Source organism: Zootoca vivipara, chromosome 16 (genome assembly GCF_963506605.1).
Source record: "Zootoca vivipara chromosome 16, rZooViv1.1, whole genome shotgun sequence".
NCBI lineage: Eukaryota > Metazoa > Chordata > Lepidosauria > Squamata > Lacertidae > Zootoca > Zootoca vivipara.
The window spans coordinates 40,523,133-40,547,587 of NC_083291.1; the positions used below are offsets into that span (position 1 = coordinate 40,523,133).

Genomic DNA, 24,455 nt, shown 5'->3' on the forward strand with positions numbered 1-24,455 from the left:
GCAACAAAAGTGTGTCATATTAATTGTACAGAGCTGCAGGATTTTGCTCAAGTTCTTAAGTTACCTTCTAAGGAACAAACCCAGTGGTTTTATGCCATGAAGGAAGAGTTGGAATCATTCAAAAAAAATAAGGTTTACACACTAGTCAAATTGCCACCAGGTGAAAAGTTAATCTCTAGCAGACGGGTCTTTAAAAGAAAGACTCAGGTAACTGGTGATACATGCTTTAAAGCTAGACTGGTAGCAAAAGGTTTTGCACAAAAGCCAGGAATTCACTATGATGAGCTATTTGCGCCCACTGCCAAGGCAGAATCAGTGAGGCTTGTCTTGTCTGTTGCAGCTGACAAGAAATTGGAAGTGAGTCATTATGATATTACTTCTGCATATCTGAATGGAATAGATATGGAGTGGAACAGAAACAGTGCTGCTTGTGACAAATCCAGATTGGAGTGAAAATCATAGCTTTCTTTCACTCCTAGCTCTACTGTGCCTCAGGTTTCCATGTCTGAAAAAAGGATGGGGAGGCCCTTACAGATCAGAAAAGATCACCAGGAACTGTGTTTAGAGTTTATAGCATGAATGGGGAGCCTCTTGCCAGGACTTTATCATCAGGTCCAGCTCCTCAAATGTCCATTCTTTAATGCTGAATCAGAACAAATGGCAATTTGGGTTTTGGGGGGGATTTCCATTTGCAATCCGCAGTACAGACTTGGCAGTAGAGTGTGGGTTTTTGCAGGGAAAGTATTAGGGCAACCAAAAACGAAAAAGTGCTTGGACACAGAGCTTTAAAGTACACACTTGTGCCAAGAAACACGGCACAGAAGTAAGTCTGGATGAGCCCAGAGTATGCTACAGCAGTGCTAATGACGCTTCTGTTAGCATTATGAAAGTGGCGATCCTTAAATCGCTGTAGTGTTGTTTTCTACCACAGGGTGTCTCAGCCTCTGCAAGGGTAACCAGTTCCACAATGTGCAAGAGTAACCAGTTCCACAAAGTGGGGAGGGAGGAGTATACAACATGTAACAAACCACAAAATCCTGGATAGTTAAGAAACTATAGTTTGAATACACTGTCATTTACAAAGTTTGCACACAGTAACAAACTGTGCTTCTAATTAGGGGAACTGAAGTTTTTTATTTCCTTTTTTGGCATGTGATGGGGAGAATGCAACCCCCAAGGCTTCACATGTCACAACAAACTGGGTTGTTACACCTGGAGAGTGCAGTCCTATACACCTCCACTCATTGACTCATGTGGTCCCAGGTAAGTAAGTATAAAGCTGCAGATTTAAAACATGTGTCGTCATTATATTTTGGGTCCTACAGATGAGCCCAGTTTTCCCTTACTCCCCCTCATCTCTCACACTGTTTCTCGGCGAGTGCTTGCAAGCCATTCAGGTACCAAAGGTTTCTGGTAACAAGGTGTTTTGTTTGTTTGTTTGTTTTTAACTTAACTGGATCTCCTCCAAAATTGACAAATCTAAATTTAATGAGGCAGAATGTTCAGGCTAGCATTTTGATGCCACTCATGTAGACACTGTGAAAAACTTGTAGGTGTAAGGAGCCCCCACCTAGAAGCACTCACTGAAAATAACAAACACTTTCCCCCATATGCTAATTCTCTCTTCAATTTTGCTCAACACCCCCTTTGCTTTAGGAATTTGATTTCTATTTTTTTTAAGGTGCTGACTGTTAATGGTTTAAGGTGCTGCATGTACATTTAAAACATCATTTGGCACCTTCATTAATTATTTTCAGTTTTTTTAATAGGGGAAATGTTCTTTTAAAATCTGGACAACTGCTCAGGGAATGCCACAAGCCCCACCCCTGTCCCTGTTAGCATAGTGCACACACTGTTTCTACGGGTCACTGGCACTAGAAGGAGGCTGTACGTCTGACTGAGAACATGGCAAGTGGGCTTTCAGAGCTCAGTGACTCCTGTTTTTAAATATCTAGACCTGCCCTTGGTATGCGTCCTTTCTTACTCCCAGGTACAGAAATCAGGTGCCTTGTGGAGACCGGATCATCATGACCACCTTGCGGAGTGAGTAGGCACCGCCACGAAACTCTGCCCAGTAGACCCCATCCTGATAACGGCTTCGGTAGTGCCCTCCTTTGTACCAGACACCATTAAGGTTGGAGTGGGCGCACATATTGTACCACCAACCACCTTTCTGGAAGTGGGCACAGTTGCCTGTGGGAAAAGAAGAGGGGTGGGGAATAGATAATTTATCATCAAACCATGGGCATGGCCAGGATTTGGGGGCGGGGGGCGGGCAGAACCCCAGCTATGTATTTCTATTGATTGGGGGGGGCAGCTGTGCCCATGAATCCTGAAATCAGATGCTGTTAGAATAGAGATGGGGAGCTTCCAACTTCTATCAGCTCCAGGGAGCTTGGCCAGTGGAGAGGGATGATGAGAGAGGTCCTCCAACTACATATGGACGGCCACAAGTTCCCCACCCCGGCAGAATTTGGCAACCAGGTTGCTCACTGGGACAAGATGGTTTTGAGCATATTACACCAATCCTATCCTGATTGCACTGTCTGCTAATTAGTTTCCAAGCCCGATTCAAAGTGCTGGTTTTGAGCTAGAAAGTCTTAAATGGCTCAGAACCACAATACTTCAAGGACCACATCTCTCCATATGAACCGACTCAAACCATGCAATCATCATCTAAGGCTCCTCTTAGTGTGCCTCCATGAGAGGTCTGGACTTCATAGATAGATTCCATACAGTGGCATTAAGGGTTCTGCCCTTTGTTAGCTAGGTGTCTGCTTAATACTTGGGAGCTAACATAAGCAGGAAAAGTTCTCTTGATGGCTGGGAAGGTGGCACCCTCCAGCTACTGGGATCAGAAGAGAAACAGTTTAGAGCCAGTTTTGCAGTTCTGAATACTGTGGGCAAATGAAACCGAGTTTGGAGCTGTGAGCTGTGAGGTAAAGCTCCTTGGAGGGCAGGATATCGTGCTCTCGGAATCTGATCCAGGAGAAACAGGTCTAATAGCTACTATAGGAATAATGCTTTGCTTCCACAACTGCTTTGCTTGGATACTATATTTTTTGTCTACCTCTTCTCTATACTTTCAGACACAGCGGCTGAGCACGTCTTCATAGCACTCAGACGGGCACGTCTGGGGATCGGGGCACAGAAGGCGACATGAGGAGGACGCAGCATGGCAGGTGCGCACCCTTCCAATCAGTCCGGATCAATGATAAAAAAGGATAAAAGTGATAAAAAGATCAGGAATAAACAATACCTTCCTCCCCAGCTCTTGGTGTCCTCTTTTAGCCATCTCCCTTCTACCTCCTTACCTGAGTAAGCATCATGGTCCCGGTCGAGGGTGCTGAACTGTCGGCCATTATGCCAGGAGAGGGAATCGCCAGCACTGCCTTGATAGCGCCCCAGCCGCAACCGGTAGAAATCACTCTCAGGTTCTAGGGCAAAGGTGCTGTATTCCGCATATGCCTGTCGCCCGCTCCAGTCTTCCATGGAAACCCTCAGCACGTATGAGCCCTGGCGAGTCAGCCAGTGAATGAACTCGAGACCAAGCCAGTGTTCTCCTTCCAAGTTCCCAAAACCATTCTGAAGGTGGAGCAGGGCGGGGGGAAACACAGCAAGTAAGATGTTAGCAGGTGGCGCTGGCTGTAGGGGAACAGTTGGTGCTAGCCATAGGGTAGAAGAGTGAGCTAATCCTCCTACCTCCATCCCAGGCCACTTTGGGACCTGTAGGACATACAACTCTCTTGCAGAGATATGTGGATCCTTTTGCAGCAGGAAATCAGCAAAGCATACATACACCACGCCAGCTCAATGCCCAAAGTCAGCTGCCATGTGTGGTGGTGATCCGAGTCCAGCAGCAAGACGTGAGAGTCAGAGGCTGCAGAGTCTCCCACTAAGGAACAAGATTCCATGCAGGGCTCTGACTCTGCTACTGGAGACCAGGAGACAACTGAGGCTGCGGACCACGAGCCTAAATGTACCACGAGCCTAATGAACGTAATGCCTTCCGGTGCACCTTACCAGTCCAGTGGTGTAGGGAGTGTACCAGGAGATCAGTCAGGAATGGAGGAGGAGTGCCTGTCTTCAGGCCAGAGTGTTTCCCTTTTTAAGTCCCTAATGTTATCCACAAAGGGACAGAGCTTGGGAGAGGTAGTCTGGGGGCAGGTGCTTCAAAAGACACCCAACCTTGGCAGGAGCAAGTGCTCCATGGTCCTACAACCGCCGACCTGCCTTGCTGTCTTGTCTGCGGGCTCCAGAATCAGACCACAACATAGCACCATGTTGGTGTGGCACCCTCTCTTCCCCTTGGAGCCAGATTCAACCCATACCTCTGGAGTAATGGAAAAAGAGAGGAGGAAACCCTAAGAAAAATCTAGGAAGCTTTCACCCCTTAATACAGAGGTCTCCTGGTAAGAGCATTCTATGGTCCACTTTGCCAGCAGGTCCCCTAAAGATCACATATTTTTATCTTAAGACTAGACATGTGTATGTGTATACACACACACACACACACACACACACACTGCAAGAATGGGATTGCCATGTGACTGAACAAACATGCCTGCCCTCATTATCACATCTATTTTGGCCTTCGCTCATGTTTTCAGTCCATCACTTAATGTGTTTTTGCCTCCATCTAAGTGGGCATAGCACAGCAAGTGGCAGAGTAACCCTTGCTTTGTGTCAAACCTTTTGCATACCAGGATTTCCTATCCCCAAATATTTCCTACAAATTCAACTTGGGGCAACTAAACTGAAGGCTGAATACCCATGAAAGAGCAGTATATCTGAACCTGGCCTCTGGCCTCTGGCCTTTCACCTGTGACTGATTTCAGCCTATAAGTCCCAGATCCACCATGAGCCTCCAGATCTCTCTAACCCCAAGTGACCATCCCATAGGTCTGCCCCTTCCCCTGCCCAGCTTTCCTCACAAGCTTGGACCCCTTCAACTCCTTGCTCTCCCCTTCACGTGGCACCTGGAGCCACATCCTCGACACACCTTGTAGTGCTGCCAGGTGATAAAGAAGTTGACCGACCCATCCTGCCGCCGCTGGATGACGGTCCAACCACCCCCATCGTATTCCTGGTCACACCAGGTCTGGATGATTCCCCGGGCACCAGTTGGTTGTAGTATGGTGATGCCGCTGGTCTGCCCATTCTGTTGAGCTGCCTGACAGTCACGCCACGGCCCTGTGCCAGGAAGAGAAAAATTAATGAACAGGGACCGAATAACACAGTGTGATGAACAAGGTAAAGGTAAAGGGACCCCTGACCGTTAGGTCCTGATGTGACTGACTCTGGGGTTGTGGCGCTCATCTCTCTTTACTGGCTGAGGGAGCCGGCGTACAGCTTCTGGGTCATGTGGCCAGCATGACAAAGCTGCTTCTGGTGAAACCAGAGAAGCACACGGAAATGCTGTTTACCTTCCTGCTGGAACGGTACCTATTTATCTACTTGCACTTTGCTGTGGGTGGACAACATTTTTATCAATGACTTGGATGATGGGCTTGAGGGCATCCTGAGCAAGTTTGCAGATGACACCAAATTGGGAGGGGTGGCTAATACCCCAGAGGACAGGATCACACTTCAAAATGACCTTAACAGATTAGACAACTGGACCAAAGCAAACAAGATGAATTTTAACAAGGAGAAATGTAAAATACTACACTTGGGCAAAAAAAATAATAAAAAATGAAAGGCACAAATACAGGATGGGTGACACCTGGCTTGAGAGCAGTACATGTGAAAAGGATCTAGGAGTCTTGGTAGACCACAAACTTGACATGAGTCAGCAGTGTGATGCAGCAGCTAAAAAAGCCAATGCAATTCTGGGCTGCATCAATAGGAGTATAGCATCTAGATCAAGGGAAGTAATAGTACCACTGTATTCTGCTCTGGTCAGACCTCACCAGTTCTGGGCACCACAGTTCAAGAAGGATACTGACAAGCTGGAACGTGTCCAGAAGAGGGCAACCAAAATGGTCAAAGGCCTGGAAACGATGCCTTATGAGGAGCAGCTTAGGGAGCTGGGTATGTTTAGCCTGGAGAAGAGAAGGTTAAGGGGTGATATGATAGTCATGTTCAAATATATAAAAGGATGTCATATGGAAGAGGGTGAAAGGTTGTTTTCTGCTGCTCCAGAGAAGCGGACATGGAGCAATGGATTCAAGCTACAAGAAAGAAGATTCCACCTAAACATTAGGAAGCACTTCCTCACAGTAAGAGCTGTTTGACAGTGGAATTTGCTGCCAAGGAGGTCTTTAAGCAGAGGCTTGACAGCCATATGTCAGGAATGCTTTGATGGTGTTTCCTGCTTGGCAGGGGGTTGGACTGGATGGCCCTGGTGGTCTCTTCCAACTCTATGATTCTATGATGCCCTGTCTCACTTGGATGGCCTTTTTGGGTATATCCAGATGGGATCTGTGCTCCTTATGCATGCAATTTCTTCTTCATTTTTTCAGTGTCCGCACAACTGTGTTGGCATAAAAATGCCACCCCATATGTAAAAAGAAAAACCTATTGCCAGAAACCCATTTGTGATATCACAACATTGAGCTCCTATCTAGAAGCACTCTGTCAGAGCTAATCTACCTCACATGTTTATTGTAATATTATAAAACATTTCAAAAGGGATAAGAGAAAGGAAGCGGGGGGAAATGCACATTTTATTGGCCAAATTTGGGTTGGTGAAGGGCTGTGCAAGCTTTTGAGTTTCATAGAATTCTTCATCAGGCAAATGCCTTTAGGAGTCTTCCAAACACCAGTGGGAAAATAAAAGCTTTCTTCATGTTCTTACCCGAGTTATATTATTATGTATTAGTAGAAGATATATTAGTAGAATCTCAGGCACTTCATTTAGTAAGTGTGCATGAGAGCATTGCAGTGATGCTAGGCAGGTCCCAGTCATTTAAATGCACACCACAAATCCCAACAGATTTGTGCCTCCAGCATTAGTATGTCATATGCATACCTTTTGGTTTTGCCCATCAGTAAGAGATACAGCCGCCTCTATCTCTCTGGATAGCAGTAGCTAATGGTATGCAAATTTATGACAATAAATCAGTGGCCCTCCACTAGCAATTGCTCTTTGAAGTTCACCCAAATGTCCGTACTAGGCCAGGGGACCAGAGGCCCCAAAAGTAAGAGGGTAATGGTTTTGCTTGTGTTTGCCACACCAGTCCTTCTTGGCTATTGGCTGCAGATGCCTCAGGGAAGGAGCAGGAGGCCCCCATGACATAAATGGGAGGAAAGCGGAGAAATGAGATATCATTCACAGGCTACCCTATCGTGGAGAGCATAGCTTGTCACATTTCCCAAAGGAAAATAGGTACTTTGGATTTGTTTCAGATGTTAGACCAGGGGTCAGCAACCTTTTTCAGCTGTGGGCCGGTCCACCGTCCCTCAGACCATGTGGTGGGCCGGACTATATTTTGAAAAAAAGAAAGAAAGCACGAATTCCTATGCCCCACAAATAACCCATTTTAAATGCATTTTAAATAAAAGGACACATTCTACGCATGTAAAAGCATGCTGATTCCCAGACAGGCCAGATTGAGAAGGCGACTGGGCCACATCCGGCCCCCGGGCCTGAGGTTCCCTACCCCTGTGTTAGACCATCCTAAAAACCATAAATTGAGTAATTGTTAGGTTGATGGTTTGCTAAGATCCCAGGATGATCAGTAAACTTTCATCAGGGACAGCAGATAGCAATGAAATAATTACGTTGGTAGCTGAGTCGCTTTCCTGTTTTTAGAAGGGAATGCTAGCCGAATTTGGGATGCTAACACCCCAAAGATATTTGGGGGGGTCAGATAAACAGAAGTACTTGCTGTTTGAGTTTTGTGGAGACATTGGACTTATAGCCCCTGCAGGTACAAAAGTAGCATAATAGAGAGAAAGGTGGCAAAAACGTGTCTGCCTGACATATTGGGTTCTATGTGCAGGGAGCTCTTATAGAGGCGAACGTTAATCCACTATCTGCAGGAGTGGTTTTACCACCTCATTGGTTCTTTGTGTGAACTAGGCTCCAACCTCATGGCAGCAGAGGTTGGTGCTGTTGGCATTTGCCCTGCACAGCCTCTGCCCTGCTGCTTCCTAATAGACCTGCTCTCTCTTTCTGACCTGTGGATTTGGTGGACACGACAGCAGGCGGCTGAACAGTGCCGTCCTGTGGCATGTCTGCCGCCTTCTGTGGCTGGTGCTGGGCAGGTACCATCTGGTCTCTCTGGATGTCATTGACGGCATCAAAACGGACCCTGCTCTCATTGGCGATGCTTGCAGGGTTGTGAGGTACCACTGGCACCAGGGGGGGCTGTGGAGAGAAAGGAGAAATAACTCACCCTAAAAACATAGGAGAACTAAAAGAGCATAGTTTGAGTGTAGCATCATTTAGTTCAAGGGGGAGCAGGGGATTTAGAGCACGCTCAGGTGGCTCTTAAAAGCACAGGAGCACAACCAGAAAATAAGGTGGCAGTTCTAAGTGTGGCACATATGCTTCCAGGAAACCCAAAAGCTAGACTAGGACTGACTGTATTTTGTCCTAACTCTACTACAGCCATTTTTAAAAAAATTAACAACATTTATAGACCACTTAATCCTATTTTTAATCAAGAAAATTTCCACAGCTGAGGTTACCTAAAATGTTTATCAAAAATGCTGATGAAAGCAAACTTCAAGAACAAGTAGATATAACAAAATTATAAAAATATCGACAAAATCAAAAGAATTTTTAAAAAACATACATAATAAAAGTACATAATAAAAGTTTTGGTAGGCCTACCAAAAGGAAAAGCATTTCTATCAGGCAATCTGAAGCAATCTGATGCTTGTTGTTAACAGGCAGGGAGTTTTGCAGCATGAGCAATTCTGCCGCATTAAAAGACGGATTCCTTGTAAGGGCAGAATAAAAATTCCATAGATTGAAGTGGTCGCGGGCAAGTAAGGGGGAGATGGGCAAATAGCAGCTACACAAGAAGGGTTCTCCCAGTGTTCATTGTCCACGTTGGAAAAGGTTGTAAAGAGGGAATTAGTAAAAAGCATTAATATCCTTTTCCTATCAGGGCTCTTGTGCTTTCAACAGTTGCTGGACATGTAGAAATGTAGCAACCATTTGCAGACATAGAAATAAAGTGGTGGGAAACTTTACCTCCAATAAGCTGCTGAAAAATCAGGTTGTATGGTAGGGCCACCAGAGTGTTTTTCTATGCAGGGTTTAATTTGAACCAGGGCTCAGGCTCAGGACCTTTTTTGCACAGCGCACAGTCATGGGGCGAAAAGAGATAGGCTCTGAGCATCAATCAAATACTTCCATTTTTCAGTAAATTAGGGATGGGAACTTGTGGTACTGCAGGTTTTGGACTATAATTCCCATGACCACTGTCCATTCTGAGGTTCATGGGAGTTGGAATCCAACAACAACTGGAGAGTCAAAGGTTGCTTAGTGCTCTTTGCCTTCAGGCTGCAGGTGGGGCTCACATGCTGGAATACTCCTCCATTCAAAAACAAGCATGGAAAATTAGCATGTATGGGAAGAAGCTATGCTGGAACTCTTTTCCCTAACATGCTTCTTTTGTACATTAATGAATTAAATTATGGCTACAGCAGCATTCTGCCATGTGAGTTTGCACATACAATTTGAAGCGGTACACTCAGCAAAAGAACTAGACCATGTGCACCTAGGATTAGAGGACACAGCATTCCGGAGGGAGAGTGTAGCTTCCTCCTTGAAGACTTGGGGCCTAGCTATGGTTTAAAAAACATCCACTCCTGTCTTCTTGCCATTGCTGTTGCCACATCCCTTCCCCTTTCCCCAGGGTCAGCATCAGCACCGGGTAACCTTGGGCAGCTTCCAGGACTCCACCATCGCTGATGTCTGCCCTAGTCCTTCCTTATTTATTTTTTCAGGCACAGCAGGCCAAGTAGCACCAGATGACTGGCTCTAGTGACCCTTTTCATTTCTCCCATTTCTGTCTCCCAGTTCAATTTGACCAGTACCTGTGGGCTCCCCCGGCCACTGGCTCCTTGCTGGCAGTCTCTCTCCAGTTGGCTGATGAGGGCACTCTGGTTGTTGACCAGGGCAGCCAGGGCATGGTACTTCCCTTCCAGCTGGCGATAACTGGCTGCCACGTGCAAGGCCTCAGCAGAGGCGTTGGCCACCCTCCCTTCAAGCTGGGATGTCTGCACCGGCCGCTCGCGTCGCTGGAGGATCTCATGAAGCAGCTGAGTGTACAGCTGGGTGACACGAGCATTGATGTTGCGGCTTTCCTTGCGCAGGGCCTTGACTTCACTCACCACTGCCCCATCCACCTCCACTAGTCGGCGCAGCTCCTCCATCTGGGCCTGCTGATGGTTCAGCTGATCACGCAGCTCGGCCACCTCAGAGCGATTGAGGCCCGGAGGCTCCGGGGGAAGGCGCAGGCTGCTCCAGCACACGGCCCCTGTGAACTTCTGCTGCGGCAAGATGAAGGTGTAGGTGCACTTCGGCCCCGTAAGTGGTTCGACACCTGACAGGCCTGGCCTGGCCAGACTCAACACCAGCACCACCAAGTACTGAGGCTCCATGCTATTAGAAGAAAGGCTGTTGTAAGAATTCTAAGGTGTCATAAATAAAAGAAATGTTCAGAAGTGCACAAGGTAAACACATCCATAAGTACATAAACTGCATGACTGAAATAGTACAGGGGAGCAATCCTGATCTTGACTCTTGATGACCCCAAATATTTCCTGTACAGAAGGAAATATATTGGAAAAACCTATCCCAATAGTTATTTTCACCTTAATTGTTCTTTGTGTTTATTTCAATGGAGCCTAGTCATGTCAACTGGCCCTTGCAGCTTCCATTATTTTGGACAGGGAAACTTGGTTTTGGATGGTTCTATTGTTTCAAAAGCGCATTTATTGCAATAGATGACAGTTTCATACACTGAAATGAATATTCCCACTGAAATGAAGAGAATCAGTCAACTTTCCTTCCACAAAGCAAGTGAATATTGTCACAGTGGGTCTGGACCAGCCTTTCTCAACCTTGGGTTCCCAGATGGTGCTGGACTACAGTTCCCATCATGTACAGCTAGCAAGGGCAGCAGCCAGGAATGATGAGAGTGGTAGTCCAACAACATATGGGATCTCAAGGTTGAGAAAGGCTGGTCTAGTGTGCCGCGAGACGCTGGCTGGTGTGCCGCGACGTGCGGTGACGGGAAGGGTGATTGTTGCCCGCAATGCACCAGGGGGCCGGGCTGCCAGGGGCGCCGAGCCGCTGTGCCCGCGGCAGTCGTCTGGCGCCCGCGGCAGTTGCGCCTGACTCCCGAGCCGTGCGGCGCCTGAGGCGCCCGTCATCACAGCCGCGCTGTGGGGGAGGGGGCAGGGGCTGACGCTCCCGACGTTCGGGAGTCCTTTGCGCATGCGCAAAGCGCAGCTGTGGACTCCAGCGGTTTCTCCCGAACGTCGGGAGTCGTCCGGCGCCCTCCAGACGGCCGCGAGGTGCCCGCCGGAGTCCGCGCTGTGTGGGAGGGGGCAGGGCTGACGCTCTCATGGTCTCCCGACTCTGCCAGCCAGGTCTCCTTCTCCCGACGTTGGCAGCCCGGTGCAGCTCACGGGGCGCCCAGGGGCCGTCAAGGCAGGTGCTCGGCTCCCGCCGGCGGCCCTTCTCCCGCCATGGCTGCCGCCGCGCACCCGGCTGGGATCCAAGCAGGCGGCCGCGGGGCGGGTGTGTCGCTGGGTCCGCTCCTCCTCCTCCTCCCTCGGCGGGGCTCTGAACTCCGTGTAGGTGTGTTTAAACTTTTATTGATGAAAAGTAAACTCTTCAGCACAAGTCTGTCATGATATTAACACGTATTTTCATTTTAGGCAGGCTAAATCATTTCGATTAATGACACAGCACTTCCTGTCGAGAATCCCAGCAAAACAATTTTGCATAGGTGTACGCCACACATTTCATTAAAGTGCGCATCCAGGGAATTCCCCCCCCCCAAAAAACACAATTTATTGAGTACATAATCATAAAAGGACATCATTTTTATTCATCAAACTAATGAAACAAAAGCTTCACTATTTCTTTTAAATTAACAACCAAACTTTAAAAATACAATCTTAAGTGAGACACAAATTACTATCTTTTTGGCAAGTGTTTCTTACAGTCATAATTATATAGTCAATATAGGGCGACACAGAGTTAATTTTTTTAACTTTTTTAATGGTGGTGTGCCTCGAGATTTTTTTCATGGAACAAGTGTGCCTTGGCCCAAAAAAGGTTGAGAAACACTGGTCTAGAGTAAGTAGCTTTTAAAAGTTTTTTTTTAAAATGTCATACTAGCATTCTTTCTTGGACAAAGCTTCATCTGCTGACTTATTCCCCCCACTGGCGGAGGATGGCGGGTGGGGTGTGTGTGGTGCGCACCGGGTGTCTGCCATGAGGGTGGGTGACATCGCCGTGCCGCTCCCCCGACGCTCATGTGGGCAGCAGGCTGCTAGGGACGATGTTGCCGCGGGAGACTAGCACCCCCCATGCCTAGGGACGCTCACCGCGTGGGCGGTTAGCAGCGCTGCCCCATGCTCATCACGTGGGTAGTGGGTGGCTAGGGACGCTTGCTGTGTGGGTGGCTAGCCCCACTCATGCGGGCCGGCTAGCCCCACCCCTGCACCGCTCCAGGTGCTGGGGCAGGTAGCTCCGCCCCTGATTTCCCCTCAGAGTGGGGCAAGCCAAATAGCAAAATGGGAGATTGAGAAGAACTTTCAGCTGTTGAAGAACCAGGTTTCCTTCTGGTCTTCCCTTTCCCCTCCTTTGTCTACAAACAAAGTAAATAGAGATTTTAATGGGGTGTGTGTGCTGCGTTGTTGCTCTAAATTTACAGGACTGGATCTAAAGGCCTTGTGCTTCAATGCCAACAGCTGTTGCCAATATGCACTGGAAAATGGATCCAGTTTGGCTCAGGAAAGGCCATTAAAGTCACCACCACTGAGACAAGCAGTTATATACTTCCTGCTTCTTGGCTGCAGCCTTTCAGTTCCCATTAATGGATCTGGAATTCCATAGTAGGGATGGGATGTAGCACAAGACAGTTCAGTTGGAGGCACATGAAAGTTCTTTTTAAAGAGAGTAGAAAGTGGTTTGGAATAAGTTTTACTTCATTGAGGGAACACACACACTCCTTTTCCCTCCACGCAATGATGCAGCCACTAGTCAAACCTGCAAAATCTGTTTATGGGAAATGAAAGTTGGGCATGCAAAGCATCACAAGCAACGATCCCTCCGTCAAACTGCCTTCAGCTCACTGGAAACACTTGTGCCCAGCCTTCCAGGAAAATGAGAGAATGGAGAAGAGCCTTCATCCTCAGAAACAGGCAAGTCTTGCCTCTGAAACCAAACTAACTCCTCTCTGCTCCATAGTGCACGATTCTGAGAGGCTCCTCTTCTTTCTTATAATCCATCCATCACCCAGAATGCTTTTTTGGTTCAAGTTCACCATCTTCCTTGTTAGGGCTGAAAATAACCCTGAAAATGATTATTTAAAAGTAGTATAGAAGGCAATGTCAGCAAGTCTTCTATACAACAGCCTCCAACCTCTTTTTCACCTGTCCACACTATATCCTGTATATACCCAAAGTACTTCCACTGAGACCCTCCTCCTCCTTACCTCATAGTCTAGTCTGTAACTCCATAGGATATAATTCTCCATCAAGCCTGAACGCCTAAGGGTCAATTCACATTCATCATGTGACATTCAAGAAATCTAGCCAATTAGGTGAAATAAATTATTCAGAGGACAGTCGTTCAGTTCTGGAAGAGAAACAGGGAGTAGCTTGTGTCTTCCTTCACAACTGTCCCCTTTAGAATCATGGGCGTAGCCAGGATTTTTGCGTGGGAGGGCAGGACTTTTGTTCGGGGTGTTTTACTTGATCTAGGGAGGCAGCTGCCCCACTTGGCTATGCCCATGCTTGGAATGCACTAGCTTCACCGGAAAGGAAGTCTAGATTCTCCACAACAACCAAAGGTGAAGGCCAAGATTATTACACCTCCTCATATCGCACCTCCCCATATGTTTCAGAAAGCTCACCAACCTATTTAAATAAATATTAAAGGGGCACATGCATTTTGATGTGTGTGTATACAGTGGTACCTCGGGTTAAGAACTTAATTTGTTCTGAAGGTCTGTTCTTAACCTGAGGTACCACTTTAGCTAATGGGGCCTCCAGCTGCCGCCATGCTGCCACCACACGATTTCTGTTCTCATCCTGAAGCAAAGTTCTTAACCCGAGGTACAATTTCTGGGTTAGCAGAGTCTATAACCTGAAGTGTCTGTAACCCAAGGTACTGCTGGATATGTGTGTGTGTGTGCGCGCGCGCATGTGCACACACATGCGCACACATGCACGCACACACTCCTTAATTTTAAAAAACTCCACAGAGAGGAAGAAAAGTATGTTGGGAGATCTTTTGGGGAGTCAGTAAGATCTTCTACAGGTGGCTTTCTCCTGGTTCAGAATTAGGCATGCTGATAACCTGACAGAACCAGTTTTTCATTCATTGCACTGAATGCATTAAAGGCTCTTGAGCCAGCCCCACAGCTCTTAGTCAGATATATCTGTCTCTGAAACTGAGCTGAGCATTCCACAGAGACAATAAAAATACTGCACGTGAAGGTTCATGTTTTTACAAATACCAATGATTAAAAGATACATTTCCTTGTGCTTTTGCACAATCCCCATGCATGGATGCTATTAATCTGTGAGAGAATTCAGAAGGAAAATCAAACACTTGCTACTACAGCTATGGCTCGGTCAACATTTGTGTTTGTAGCTGACAACAAAGCTGACATCGACCTCATGTGTGATGATGCTACACTTTACTGAAATGGTTTGCTGCCTGCCTGTGCTGGCGAATGCTCTGTGAGCAAGGAAGGACAAACACAGAGTGGGTCTTCACTCTAACCAACTCCAAGCAGGGTCTAGGGAGGAATCAAGAGCACAGATTTAGTTAGAGCAGTGTCTCCCTGAGGCTTGAGGGAGGGATGCTGAAGAGAACAAGCGCCTGCCCGCCTGGTTACAGATGGTGCCTCTTTCCTGTGTAAACACAGGGTCCATTCCCAGGCTCCCTGGGCTTATCACTGCTTCTTTAACCTCCTCATCACCCCTGATCCTGTTCTCATGTCAGATGTCAAGAGGAGAAAGGGAGATTTAAACAGTGAAATGCAAATGGGTGGTTCTCTGCAGAGGGAAAATTCCATTCTCTAGATGTGGCCTCCATCAAGCAACTTGGCTGAGAGGGATTGCTTGCTATCTTTCCTTTGACCACATTTCTATATGCCACCACCTTTCTATGCTAGAAGAGTATCTGGCTGGCATAGAAATGTGGTCAAAGGCAAGAAGGCAATTCCCCAGCCAAGTTGCCTGAAAGAGGCTGCGTCTACACATAAGGACTATTTCAGACTTCTGTTTGTGCTGCAATTTCTAGGCACAGGTTTGGGACTTTCAGGAAGGGGTCCAAGTAGTTTCCCTTTGTCCTGCCACTTTCCCTGGGAAACACTGTTTGTTCCGATTCAGCGGTAAAGAACAGGTTTTCCTGGAGAAAACGACAGGACAAAGGGGAAGCTTCTCGTACCCATGCTTGAAAGTCCCAAACCCTTGCTTAGAAACTGTAGCACAAATGGAAGCCTGGAAGTTACTTCAACATAGGAATTGTGGGGAAATTCCATTTTGGTCACATTTAAGGTGGAACCTTTTAAATTTGCACATTCTGAAACAACATGGGAACAGAAACACAGCCATCCTTCAAAATTCCATTTTTTCTTGATTTTATAATGCAGTTCTCCAGCCATGTAATGTGTTCAAAAATGCACACACTGGCTAGTGGGAGCATGATGCATGGTGGTCACACAACGGAGGAAGAGGAGGTGGTGGCCGACAAGTGTAGGAGGTGGATCCGGCTATTCAGAGTCTGACCCCCTGAGGCAACTGCCTCACCTGCCCTCATCTGGTCCTAAGGGGCCTGAAATAGTTAGACTCTAAGAAGAAAGAGAACCTTAAAGCATGGCATCTTATAGTTGCTGCTTTCAGGTTTTCAAACTCAGTCACAAGAAACATGAAAGCTGATATTCTCAGCAATCTGAATTCCACCAGTGAATTCAAAAGAAGAAAAGAGCATCTCCTCCAGCCCATTTACAATTTTAAAATTGTAAATGCAGAAATAAAAACAATTCCATAAAGCATGTGTTTCATGATCATGATTTCTATATTAACAGAATTGCCTAGCATGTGATAGAAATCAAGGGATTACTGCTCCAAGGCTTTTCTGATTTGTTAATCAGCACCTCCCAAGTCACCTTCTATGCTCCACAAATAGTTCTCTGGACCCTGACCAGTTTAGTTTAGATGTATTCAAGTCTCCAAGGCCAGATGAACTGCATCCAAGAGTATTAAAAGAACTGGCAGAGGTGATTTCCGAACCACTGGCAGTAATCTTTGAGAATTCCTGGAGAACAGGCGAAGTCATGATATAAAAGGATGTCAAATATATAAAAGGATGTCATATAGAGGAGGGAGAAAGGTTGTTTTCTATTGGCTCCAGAGAAGCGGACACGGAGCAATGGATTCAAACTACAAGAAAGAAGATTCCACCTAAACATTAGGAAGAACTTCCTTACAGTAAGAGCTGTTCGACAGTGGAATTTGCTGCCAAGGAGTGTGGTAGAGTCTCCTTCTTTGGATGTCTTTAACCGGAGGCTTGACAGCCATCTGTCAAGAATGCTTTGATGGTGTTTTCTGCTTGGCAGGGGGTTGGACTGGATGGCCCTTGTGGTCTCTTCCAACTCTATGATTCTATGATTCTCAGTGATCTTGGCCTTTGGAGTTGGCTCCTGTGTTCCATTTGTAGCATGAAGTGGCAGGATCTTTCAGATCTACTATATTTCCATTCCTAAACAGAGATTTCACCTTAGACATCAGTATGGCCTGACTCAGGGATGTATAACATAGTTTGGATACTGTCTTCATTATTCACAAGTATCACCCTTCTCCCTGCCTCCACACACTCCAAAAAAAATTCAAGCATTATGAACAGAATCCAGGAATCCTAAAATACACTCTTGCTCTCTTGCTCTCAGACACAGAACTGAGCTGAAGGGAAAGAAATAAAAATACATCCATTAATAAGTAACTTTGTTCTAAATATAGATGAGAACTGGAAACTTTCCTGGACTGCTTGGCTTCTGTGTAATTTGGAACGGTGCATTCTCCCAGTCGAATCAAATATAATATTGGCCTTACCTGGCTGCTTATTGCATCCGGCTGCTTCAGACAGAACTCAAAGAGTCCAATTCCTTCTTTCAAATCAACCCATTTCAACTCACATTCTTTCCAGAGCCAGGAACTCCCAAAGTCCTGGCTCTCTGTCTTCCTTGCTCGCAAGGCCCTTATCCTGCCTTGCAAATCAGACATCATCCCAGTGCCAGAAAAAAGTGTTAAATTCTCTGAGCTGCACACTTCAGCCCATCAGAATATGACATCCAACTTCCTCTTATGGCAGTTTTAGTAGTGTACTACTATTAATAAAGAATTAAATGCACGAGATGTGATATCCTCAATCCACCTCTTTGCCCTCTCAGGGTACTACAATGATCCAGCAAGATGACGAAGCAAGTGCGGGGTGCAGCTTGCTGCATGACAAGAAGAAGAAGAAGAAGAAGAAGAAGAAGAAGAAGAAGAAGAAGAAGAAGAAGAAGAAGAAGAAGAAGAAGAAGAAGAAGAAGAAGAAGAAGAATAGTAGTAGTAGTAGTAGTAGTAGTTTGGATTTGATATCCCGCTTTATCACTACCCGAAGGAGTCTCAAAGCGGCTAACAATCTCCTTTCCCCTCCTCCCCCACAACAGACACCCTGTGAGGTGGGTGGGGCTGAGAGACTTCAGAGAAGTGTGACTAGCCCAAGGTCACCCAGCAGCTGCATGTGGAGGAGCGGAGACGGAACCCGGTTCACCAGATTAGGAGTCTACCGCTCTTAACCACTACACCACACTGACAACACGTGACAGCCTTGATGAGGGTGTGGGGGCTACTTCAAAATGCACACATGCAGGGCAGCCACTTGGTCCACACCTTCCACCTACATGAGACACTACAAATCAGTGGTGTAGCGGGTGGGTCACAGTGGTGCAAAATTGTTAGGGGTGCAAAATGTCAACACCCGGTACAGCTGCGAGCTTCCATCACTGGGCTTTTCCATGGAAACCAGAAAGTAACCTCTCCAAACAATGGAAAGGCTCTTTTCTCTGCGGCTCCAATCTCCAAGTGACAGAGACACTGTTAGGCAGTTGAATGCTCGGCATGGCCCCGGGCACTGAAAACCCAAGCTACACCATTGCTACAAGCTAGGCACTTATGCATCAATGGAGGTCTCCTTCTTCTGGAGAAGAATGCTCCTGACCTGGCCTAACAGTGCAGCCTGCAGCCCAGGTATAGGGGACTCCCCTTGATGTTGATTCCACCAATCCCAGGCACCACAACCACATCATCAAGGACGATGGAGCAACAACATCTGTAGGGTCTTCAGAAGGTACTGTCCAAAGCATAAAAGGCCAGAATCTTGGTGTGCAATGCTATCTAAAAACTGTTAACTGCGGCTTCAGGAAACTGAACACCCTGGAATGGGTAATTACTGACACACTTACACCCAATGAATTGTCTACGTATGTGACTGCCTGCAGTGAGTCTTACTGACTGGAGTTTTGTTCCTTCCACGCAATTTGGAAGCATTTCCTGCTAACAGTATCATTGAACTGGCTTATCCTGAGCTTATTTACTTGGGCAGTGGGAGCTTTCCCATGATCCAAGAAGTTTTTTCTTACTGGATACTTGATGTTTATACTGTACTGGCTGAGCAGAACAGCTAACACTTTTCCTACCAAAGGGGCCTCAGCAACAGGGACTCCAATTGGAATAAAGCTGGTCTGAGAAACAACACATCTACCGTAACAGTAGTGTGTCCTACAACAAAGTACAAGATAAGGAGGCATTCTGGGTAGGGAAATGTGGATTCCAGCAACAGCTGCAGATTCTACTCCCACCAGTCCCAGATAGCAGAACAAAGTGGTCAAGGGTTTGTAGTCCAGTATCATGTGGTGGCCACAGGTTCCCCATTGCTGTGTTAAAGGTATAAAGACTACCTGGAAAGCAAACTGCATCTTGCCCACAGTGAAATGTGAGAACACTTGGACATCTCATGCATGATCCCCCCCCCCTGCTTCAGATCTTACACCATAAAATGTTTCCCCTCTTTCTGGTGAACACTGAAAGCCACTTTCAAGATCCAGACTAAACATTAGGGGAAAAAATTGAGATCTGTGCTTACCTGTATTTCATAGGGCTTCAGGTTTCCAAAGTTGAGCTTTTCTGTGTGGAGGGTCTCTGCTTAAGCTTGTCAGTTATCTAGCAGCAGATTACAAAAATGATGGGAATGCAGATCTTCTTTAAGAATAAGAAAAAAGCAAATGGGGAAATCCCAACCGCTCCATCTACTCCAATAAGCATATCCTTCCCACACTAGGCAGTGCCCAGCAAACCAAGTCTTTCCCTCCCCAGGAAGCTAAGCAGCCTCCTGGGATAGGAACATCATTCTTGACCTTATAATCAAGAGCTGTAAATATTTACTTTTTGCTCCTTCCAGATGCTCGTTCAGGCCCTGTCCCTGCTGAGAAGAGCTGCACGCATGCTCTTTTGCTGGCTCTCTGTGTACACATCTGTCTCTCTTTTTCACTCCGCTTCTTCAGTTGAGAAATTGGAGTTTGGCAGCCACAACTTTCCAGGTCTCGTGAGCAGCTTCCCCTCCCAGCTCCTGCCTATGCAATGGCAGTGTGTATGTGTGTGTGTGGGGGGGGGGAAGGAACCCACCTTGGAATAGTCCCTTCAAAAGAGGAGGTGTGGCACAACTTATGGACAAGAGTTTTATTGGCACTTGGAGCATCGTGGCCTGGCTCTATCAAATTTACCCACAACTTGTCTGCAAAGCAGTTCTCCTAAACAAGTGTTTTAGCTTAAGTATAGGAAGCTGTTTAAAAAAAAAGTCCTGGTGCACATAGTTAAGAAATGTGTGATGTGCATCAGGAAACCCCTGATCCAACAACCCCCAACTCACTAGGAGGCAGAACAGATAGTGTATGATCAGATCTCACTACACTTCAATTATTTTTAAAAATTCAGCTGGGAGGGAATGAATTAGGAGCCTCGGCACTGTCCTCCCGCCCCATTCTCCCCCCCACAAAATGTCCTTGATTTTTCTTGCCCCTATAAAGCTGTCTCTATAACCTGTGGCCCTCCAGATGATGATCAACTCCTGTCATCCGAAATTGGCACAGTCAGGGATGAGGAAAATTGTAGTCCAGAAACACAGGGCCAAAGGGTACCCCAAGCCTGCCGTACTCCACTGTTTATGCCCCATCTATAGAACAAGAAATAGGAGGAGACACATATTGCAAGGTTTCTGTAGGGTTGCCTGTCCCCCCCCCCCCCGTGGGATTGAAGTGTTCTCCTACTGGTTTCTCTGTCTTGTGATTCCTGATGTCAGATTTATGTCCAGTAGGAGAACATTTCAATCTCCCAGGACATTCTATACAAGATCTTAAAGTAGCTGTCTTGAAATATACTCGGAGTCGAGAGTGAATTTCATGCTCTTTATTCAGCTCATAGTCATCAAGGAGGAGAAGAGAAGACGAATGCTCTTTTCCCAAAACCATCTGCTTATATACATTATTTACACAATGGGCCTTGCGTGATTGGCTACTTCAGGGCTACACCTGTGGGCCAATTATATTGTGGATTGACTTCTGCCTGCAGCCTGATTGGCTGCTCCTACAGGCCAATCAGGTAGCACATTCACTTCTGCCAGCCGCCTGATTGGCTGCTCCAGCAGGCCAATCTGGTTGCGGATTCACTTCCACCTGGAGTTGGATTGGGTAGCTCCCGCTGATTCTGAATCCTATTGTTCTAGGATTCAGCTCAGTACATAACATGTCTTATTACAGAAAAATTCAGAAAAAGACTGGAAAGAGAAATTGCTGAATTGCAACTCATTACCAAGCTTAAAACTATGGAGAGACCTGGTCTAAATAAAGACATTGGATTCTTAACTCATTATACATGATAAAACTTTCTTTGGCCATCTCACCCCTTGCTTTTTCCTGCAAGACCAATTGCAGTCGTTAACAGTCGTTAACAGTCATCAACAGGTTTACCACTCCTATCAGCCAATCATCCATTCCCAGCACCCTTCTGAGTAATACCCCTCCCCACCGTCTGACTATACATCAGGGACTGGTGACTTCTGTTTCAGTGTATCTGAAGAAGTGTGCATGCACACGAAAGCTCACACCTATGACAAACTTAGTTGGTCTCTAAGGTGCTGCTGGAAGGAATTTTTGGTTTGTTTGTTTCGACTACGTCAGACCAACACGGCTACCTACCTGTAACAATTGAAAAACTGGTAGGAGAAAATTAACATGCTAAATTTTTCTGTAACTGGATGCAGTTACAGAAACAGGAGCAGAGCCTTGGCTATTGAAATGAACCATCTAAGAGTACAAAGCAGAGAAAGGCAACCTGTGGCCCTCCAGATGTTGTTGGGACTAGAACTCCCATCATCCCTGACCATTGGCTGTGTTGGCTGGGCCTGGTGGGAACTGGGAATCCAGCAACATCCAGAGGGCCCTTCTCTAATATTGTATAAAGATGTTTTGCATATTACTAGTCCTATGTCTGTTACAGTTATCAATTCACAATTGTACCTGAGGATGCTTTAATAAGGCTGAAACAGCCAGTTAGCAGATGTGTGTGACAGTGTTATTCATAATACCCTGCCAATAATACAGTAATTTTAAAGTCTGGAAAATCAAAGGCATATTACCAGCACTGGGAGCATTCCAGGAGACCCTGTGGTTAACTTTTCAAAACTGCCATCCCAAGAACATTTTAAGTGCCAAAAAGGAGCAAAAAATAGGCTTCTGGTGGAGTTGTAAATCAACCAATGATAGATTCCTCAGCTGTTTCCACTTAGATGAAACCTAATGAGAATGGCTCCACGTTTTATGTGACAGTCATGTATGCTGCAGGACATTGCTGTTTCTGTTAGGAAATAACTACGGAATACCAATTATTCCTGGAGTCCCACATGTGTGGGAAACTGCAAAAGAAAAATGGCCGACTGTCTGAATTGAAAATGTGTGGGACTTGGCTCTAGTCAAAAGAGCCCCCCCCCCAAAAAAAACCCCAGTATACACCATATTGGCCTGAATATAACCCACACTCACCCCCGCCCCCAATTCCAACCGTGAAAAGTTAAAATGCGGCTTAAAATTGTGGCCTTACAAAAATGGGCTTTTATGATATCGCTGCTGAAACAGACATATGGTAAAACAGAACAGGTGTGAGTGCCTGCGGAATTTTAAAGGTGTGGCTTATATTCGGGTACCACCAGGGGCGTAGCAAGGGGCGGTCTGTCCTGGGTGCCACCCTTGAGGGGGTGACACTCAGCGCCCCCCTGCGACTCCCAGGCCTCCCTGGCCCGCCCCTCGCCTCCCGTGGCTCCGCCCAGCAGGAAGGAAGAAGCAAAGCGTGCACCGGCCAAGCAGGTGAGTGAGCAAGTCAGCCGCCGCTGCACTGAGTGAGGCTTTTTACCAGGAGGCTGGAGGCTGGCGGGGAGAAGCATCCCCTCCCGCCACCCGCCGGCGGCACCGCTCCCAGCTCCGTCTTTTGGGGGCAGCGTGAGCAGTGCCGCTGGCACCCCGCTGCATAGCATGCATGTGCAGTGTCGCTACGTAGGGTAGCGATGCCCCGCCTCTGGATGTCTGTCATGTTTGCCGCTCCGGGTGCCCGAGCGGCTTCTGACGCCAGTGGGTGTGACTTATATTCAGGTCAATACGATATGTACCGTTTGCAAAGCATGAAGGAAAATGGTTCTTAGGCTCCCACTCTCTGTGAAAGGCTCTACCACTCACAGAGTAATTGGACCACAACCTTTTGTTGTTGTTTAGTCGTTTAGTCGTGTCCGACTCTTTGTGACCCCATGGACCGGAGCACGCCAGGCACTCCTGTCTTCCACTGCCTCCCGCAGTTTGGTCAGACTCATGTTGGTGGCTTCAAGAACACTGTCCAACCATCTCGTCCTCTGTCGTCCCCTTCTCCTTGTGCCCTCCATCTTTCTCAGCATCAGGGTCTTTTCCAGGGAGTCTTCTCTTCTCATGAGGTGGCCAAAGTATTGGAGACTCAGCTTCAGGATCTGTCCTACCAGATTTTGTCCTTCCATTCTGTTTCCTGATTTATCAACATGGAATAGTGTGTTTGCATAAACTTAATATTTAATAATTTAATAATTATGTGTTTGCATCAATTTAATATTTCATTTTCCTTATTCTTTATTTGGCACTTTAACCAATTATCTCATTTTTAATCAGTTCTATTATTTCTAGTTTCTTTTGATCTCTTGTCTTCTGATAAGCATTTTGTTGAATAAAAAACCTCTCATTACTGCTTTACTCGCATCCCATAAAACACTTAATTTTATTTCTTGATTTAAATTTATATCAAAATAATACCATTTAGGGTAAAGGTTAGAGTTGGGTTAGAATAAGAGTTAGGGTTAAGAATAAGTGTTAGGGCTAGGTTTAGATTCAGGGTGAGGTGGAGGGTTACGCTTTGATTAGGATTAGGGCTACAGTTAGGTTTTGGTTCTGATTCACTGGAATCAGCCCCAAAGCAGCAAATTAAACAGAAATAAAAATAAAAAAAACTAAGCAGAACAACCGAAAACAAACAAAACAACCAGAAATGAAAAAAACAATTGAAAAGAATAAAAAAAACTAGCTGAACGCAAAAAAGAACCAAAACCTAGCAGAAAGTAGCAGAACCACAACAACCCGCCCAAAGTATGTAAATTCACTAGAAACACGTATATTAAGCAAAACCACCAAGAACAAAGAAACACCGAAGATGCAAGAAACGAATTGAAAAGAATCAAAACCAGCTGAAACGCACCAAACAAATGACCAGAAATCTCCCAGAGAAGCAAATTCACTAGAAAGACAAAAACTTGGAATACCACCAAAAATATCACAAAGCATAAAAAACTAAAAAAACAAACGAAAAGAAGCAGAATCACCAGATATAGGCCTATATATTGTACATTTACCAGATATACAAAAACTAAACAAAACCAACCAAAATTAAGCTTCAAATTACAAGAAAGGAGAATCTGACTAAACACCAGGAAGAACTTTCTGGCTGTAAGGGCTGTTTGACAGTGGGATAGACTTCCTTGGGAGGTGGTGGACTCTCCTTCCTTGGTGGGTTTTAAGCAGGGGTTGGATGGCCATCTGTCAGGGATGCTTTAGTTGAGATTCCTGCATTGCAGGGGGTTGGACTAGATGACTGAGTTGACTTCGCACCTTTCTTGATTCCAAGGCACTGGGCAATGCGAT

General features: G+C 46.2%; 1 protein-coding gene across 3 annotated transcripts; it reads right to left on the bottom strand.

Annotated features, from left to right (window-relative positions):
• Positions 1-421: 421 nt before the first annotated feature.
• Positions 422-19,761, bottom strand: LOC118078866 (angiopoietin-related protein 2). Of its 3 annotated transcripts, none has more exons than XM_035102875.2 (7): positions 19,639-19,761; positions 19,340-19,416; positions 9,997-10,564; positions 8,125-8,314; positions 5,003-5,193; positions 3,315-3,585; positions 422-2,193 (listed from the first exon to the last, which is right to left on the bottom strand). In XM_035102875.2, the coding sequence occupies exons 2-7, from the start codon at positions 19,348-19,350 to the stop codon at positions 2,000-2,002; spliced, it is 1,425 nt and encodes a 474-aa protein (XP_034958766.1). In that variant the 5' UTR covers positions 19,351-19,416; positions 19,639-19,761; the 3' UTR covers positions 422-1,999. The 3 variants fall into 3 exon arrangements, with proteins under 3 accessions (XP_034958766.1, XP_034958765.1, XP_034958767.1); XM_035102874.2 differs by having other exon boundaries at positions 19,340-19,455; positions 19,639-19,725; XM_035102876.2 differs by having other exon boundaries at positions 2,120-3,191; positions 19,340-19,735.
• Positions 19,762-24,455: the final 4,694 nt, after the last annotated feature.

Coding starts and splice junctions, on each gene's coding strand:
- LOC118078866 (XM_035102875.2), bottom strand. Junction 5,194..8,124: donor CGTGTCCACCAAATCCACAG/GTCAGAAAGAGA, acceptor TTCCTGGCACAG/GGCCGTGGCGTGACTGTCAG. Junction 2,194..3,314: donor GGACCATGATGCTTACTCAG/GTAAGGAGGTAG, acceptor CTTTTCCCACAG/GCAACTGTGCCCACTTCCAG.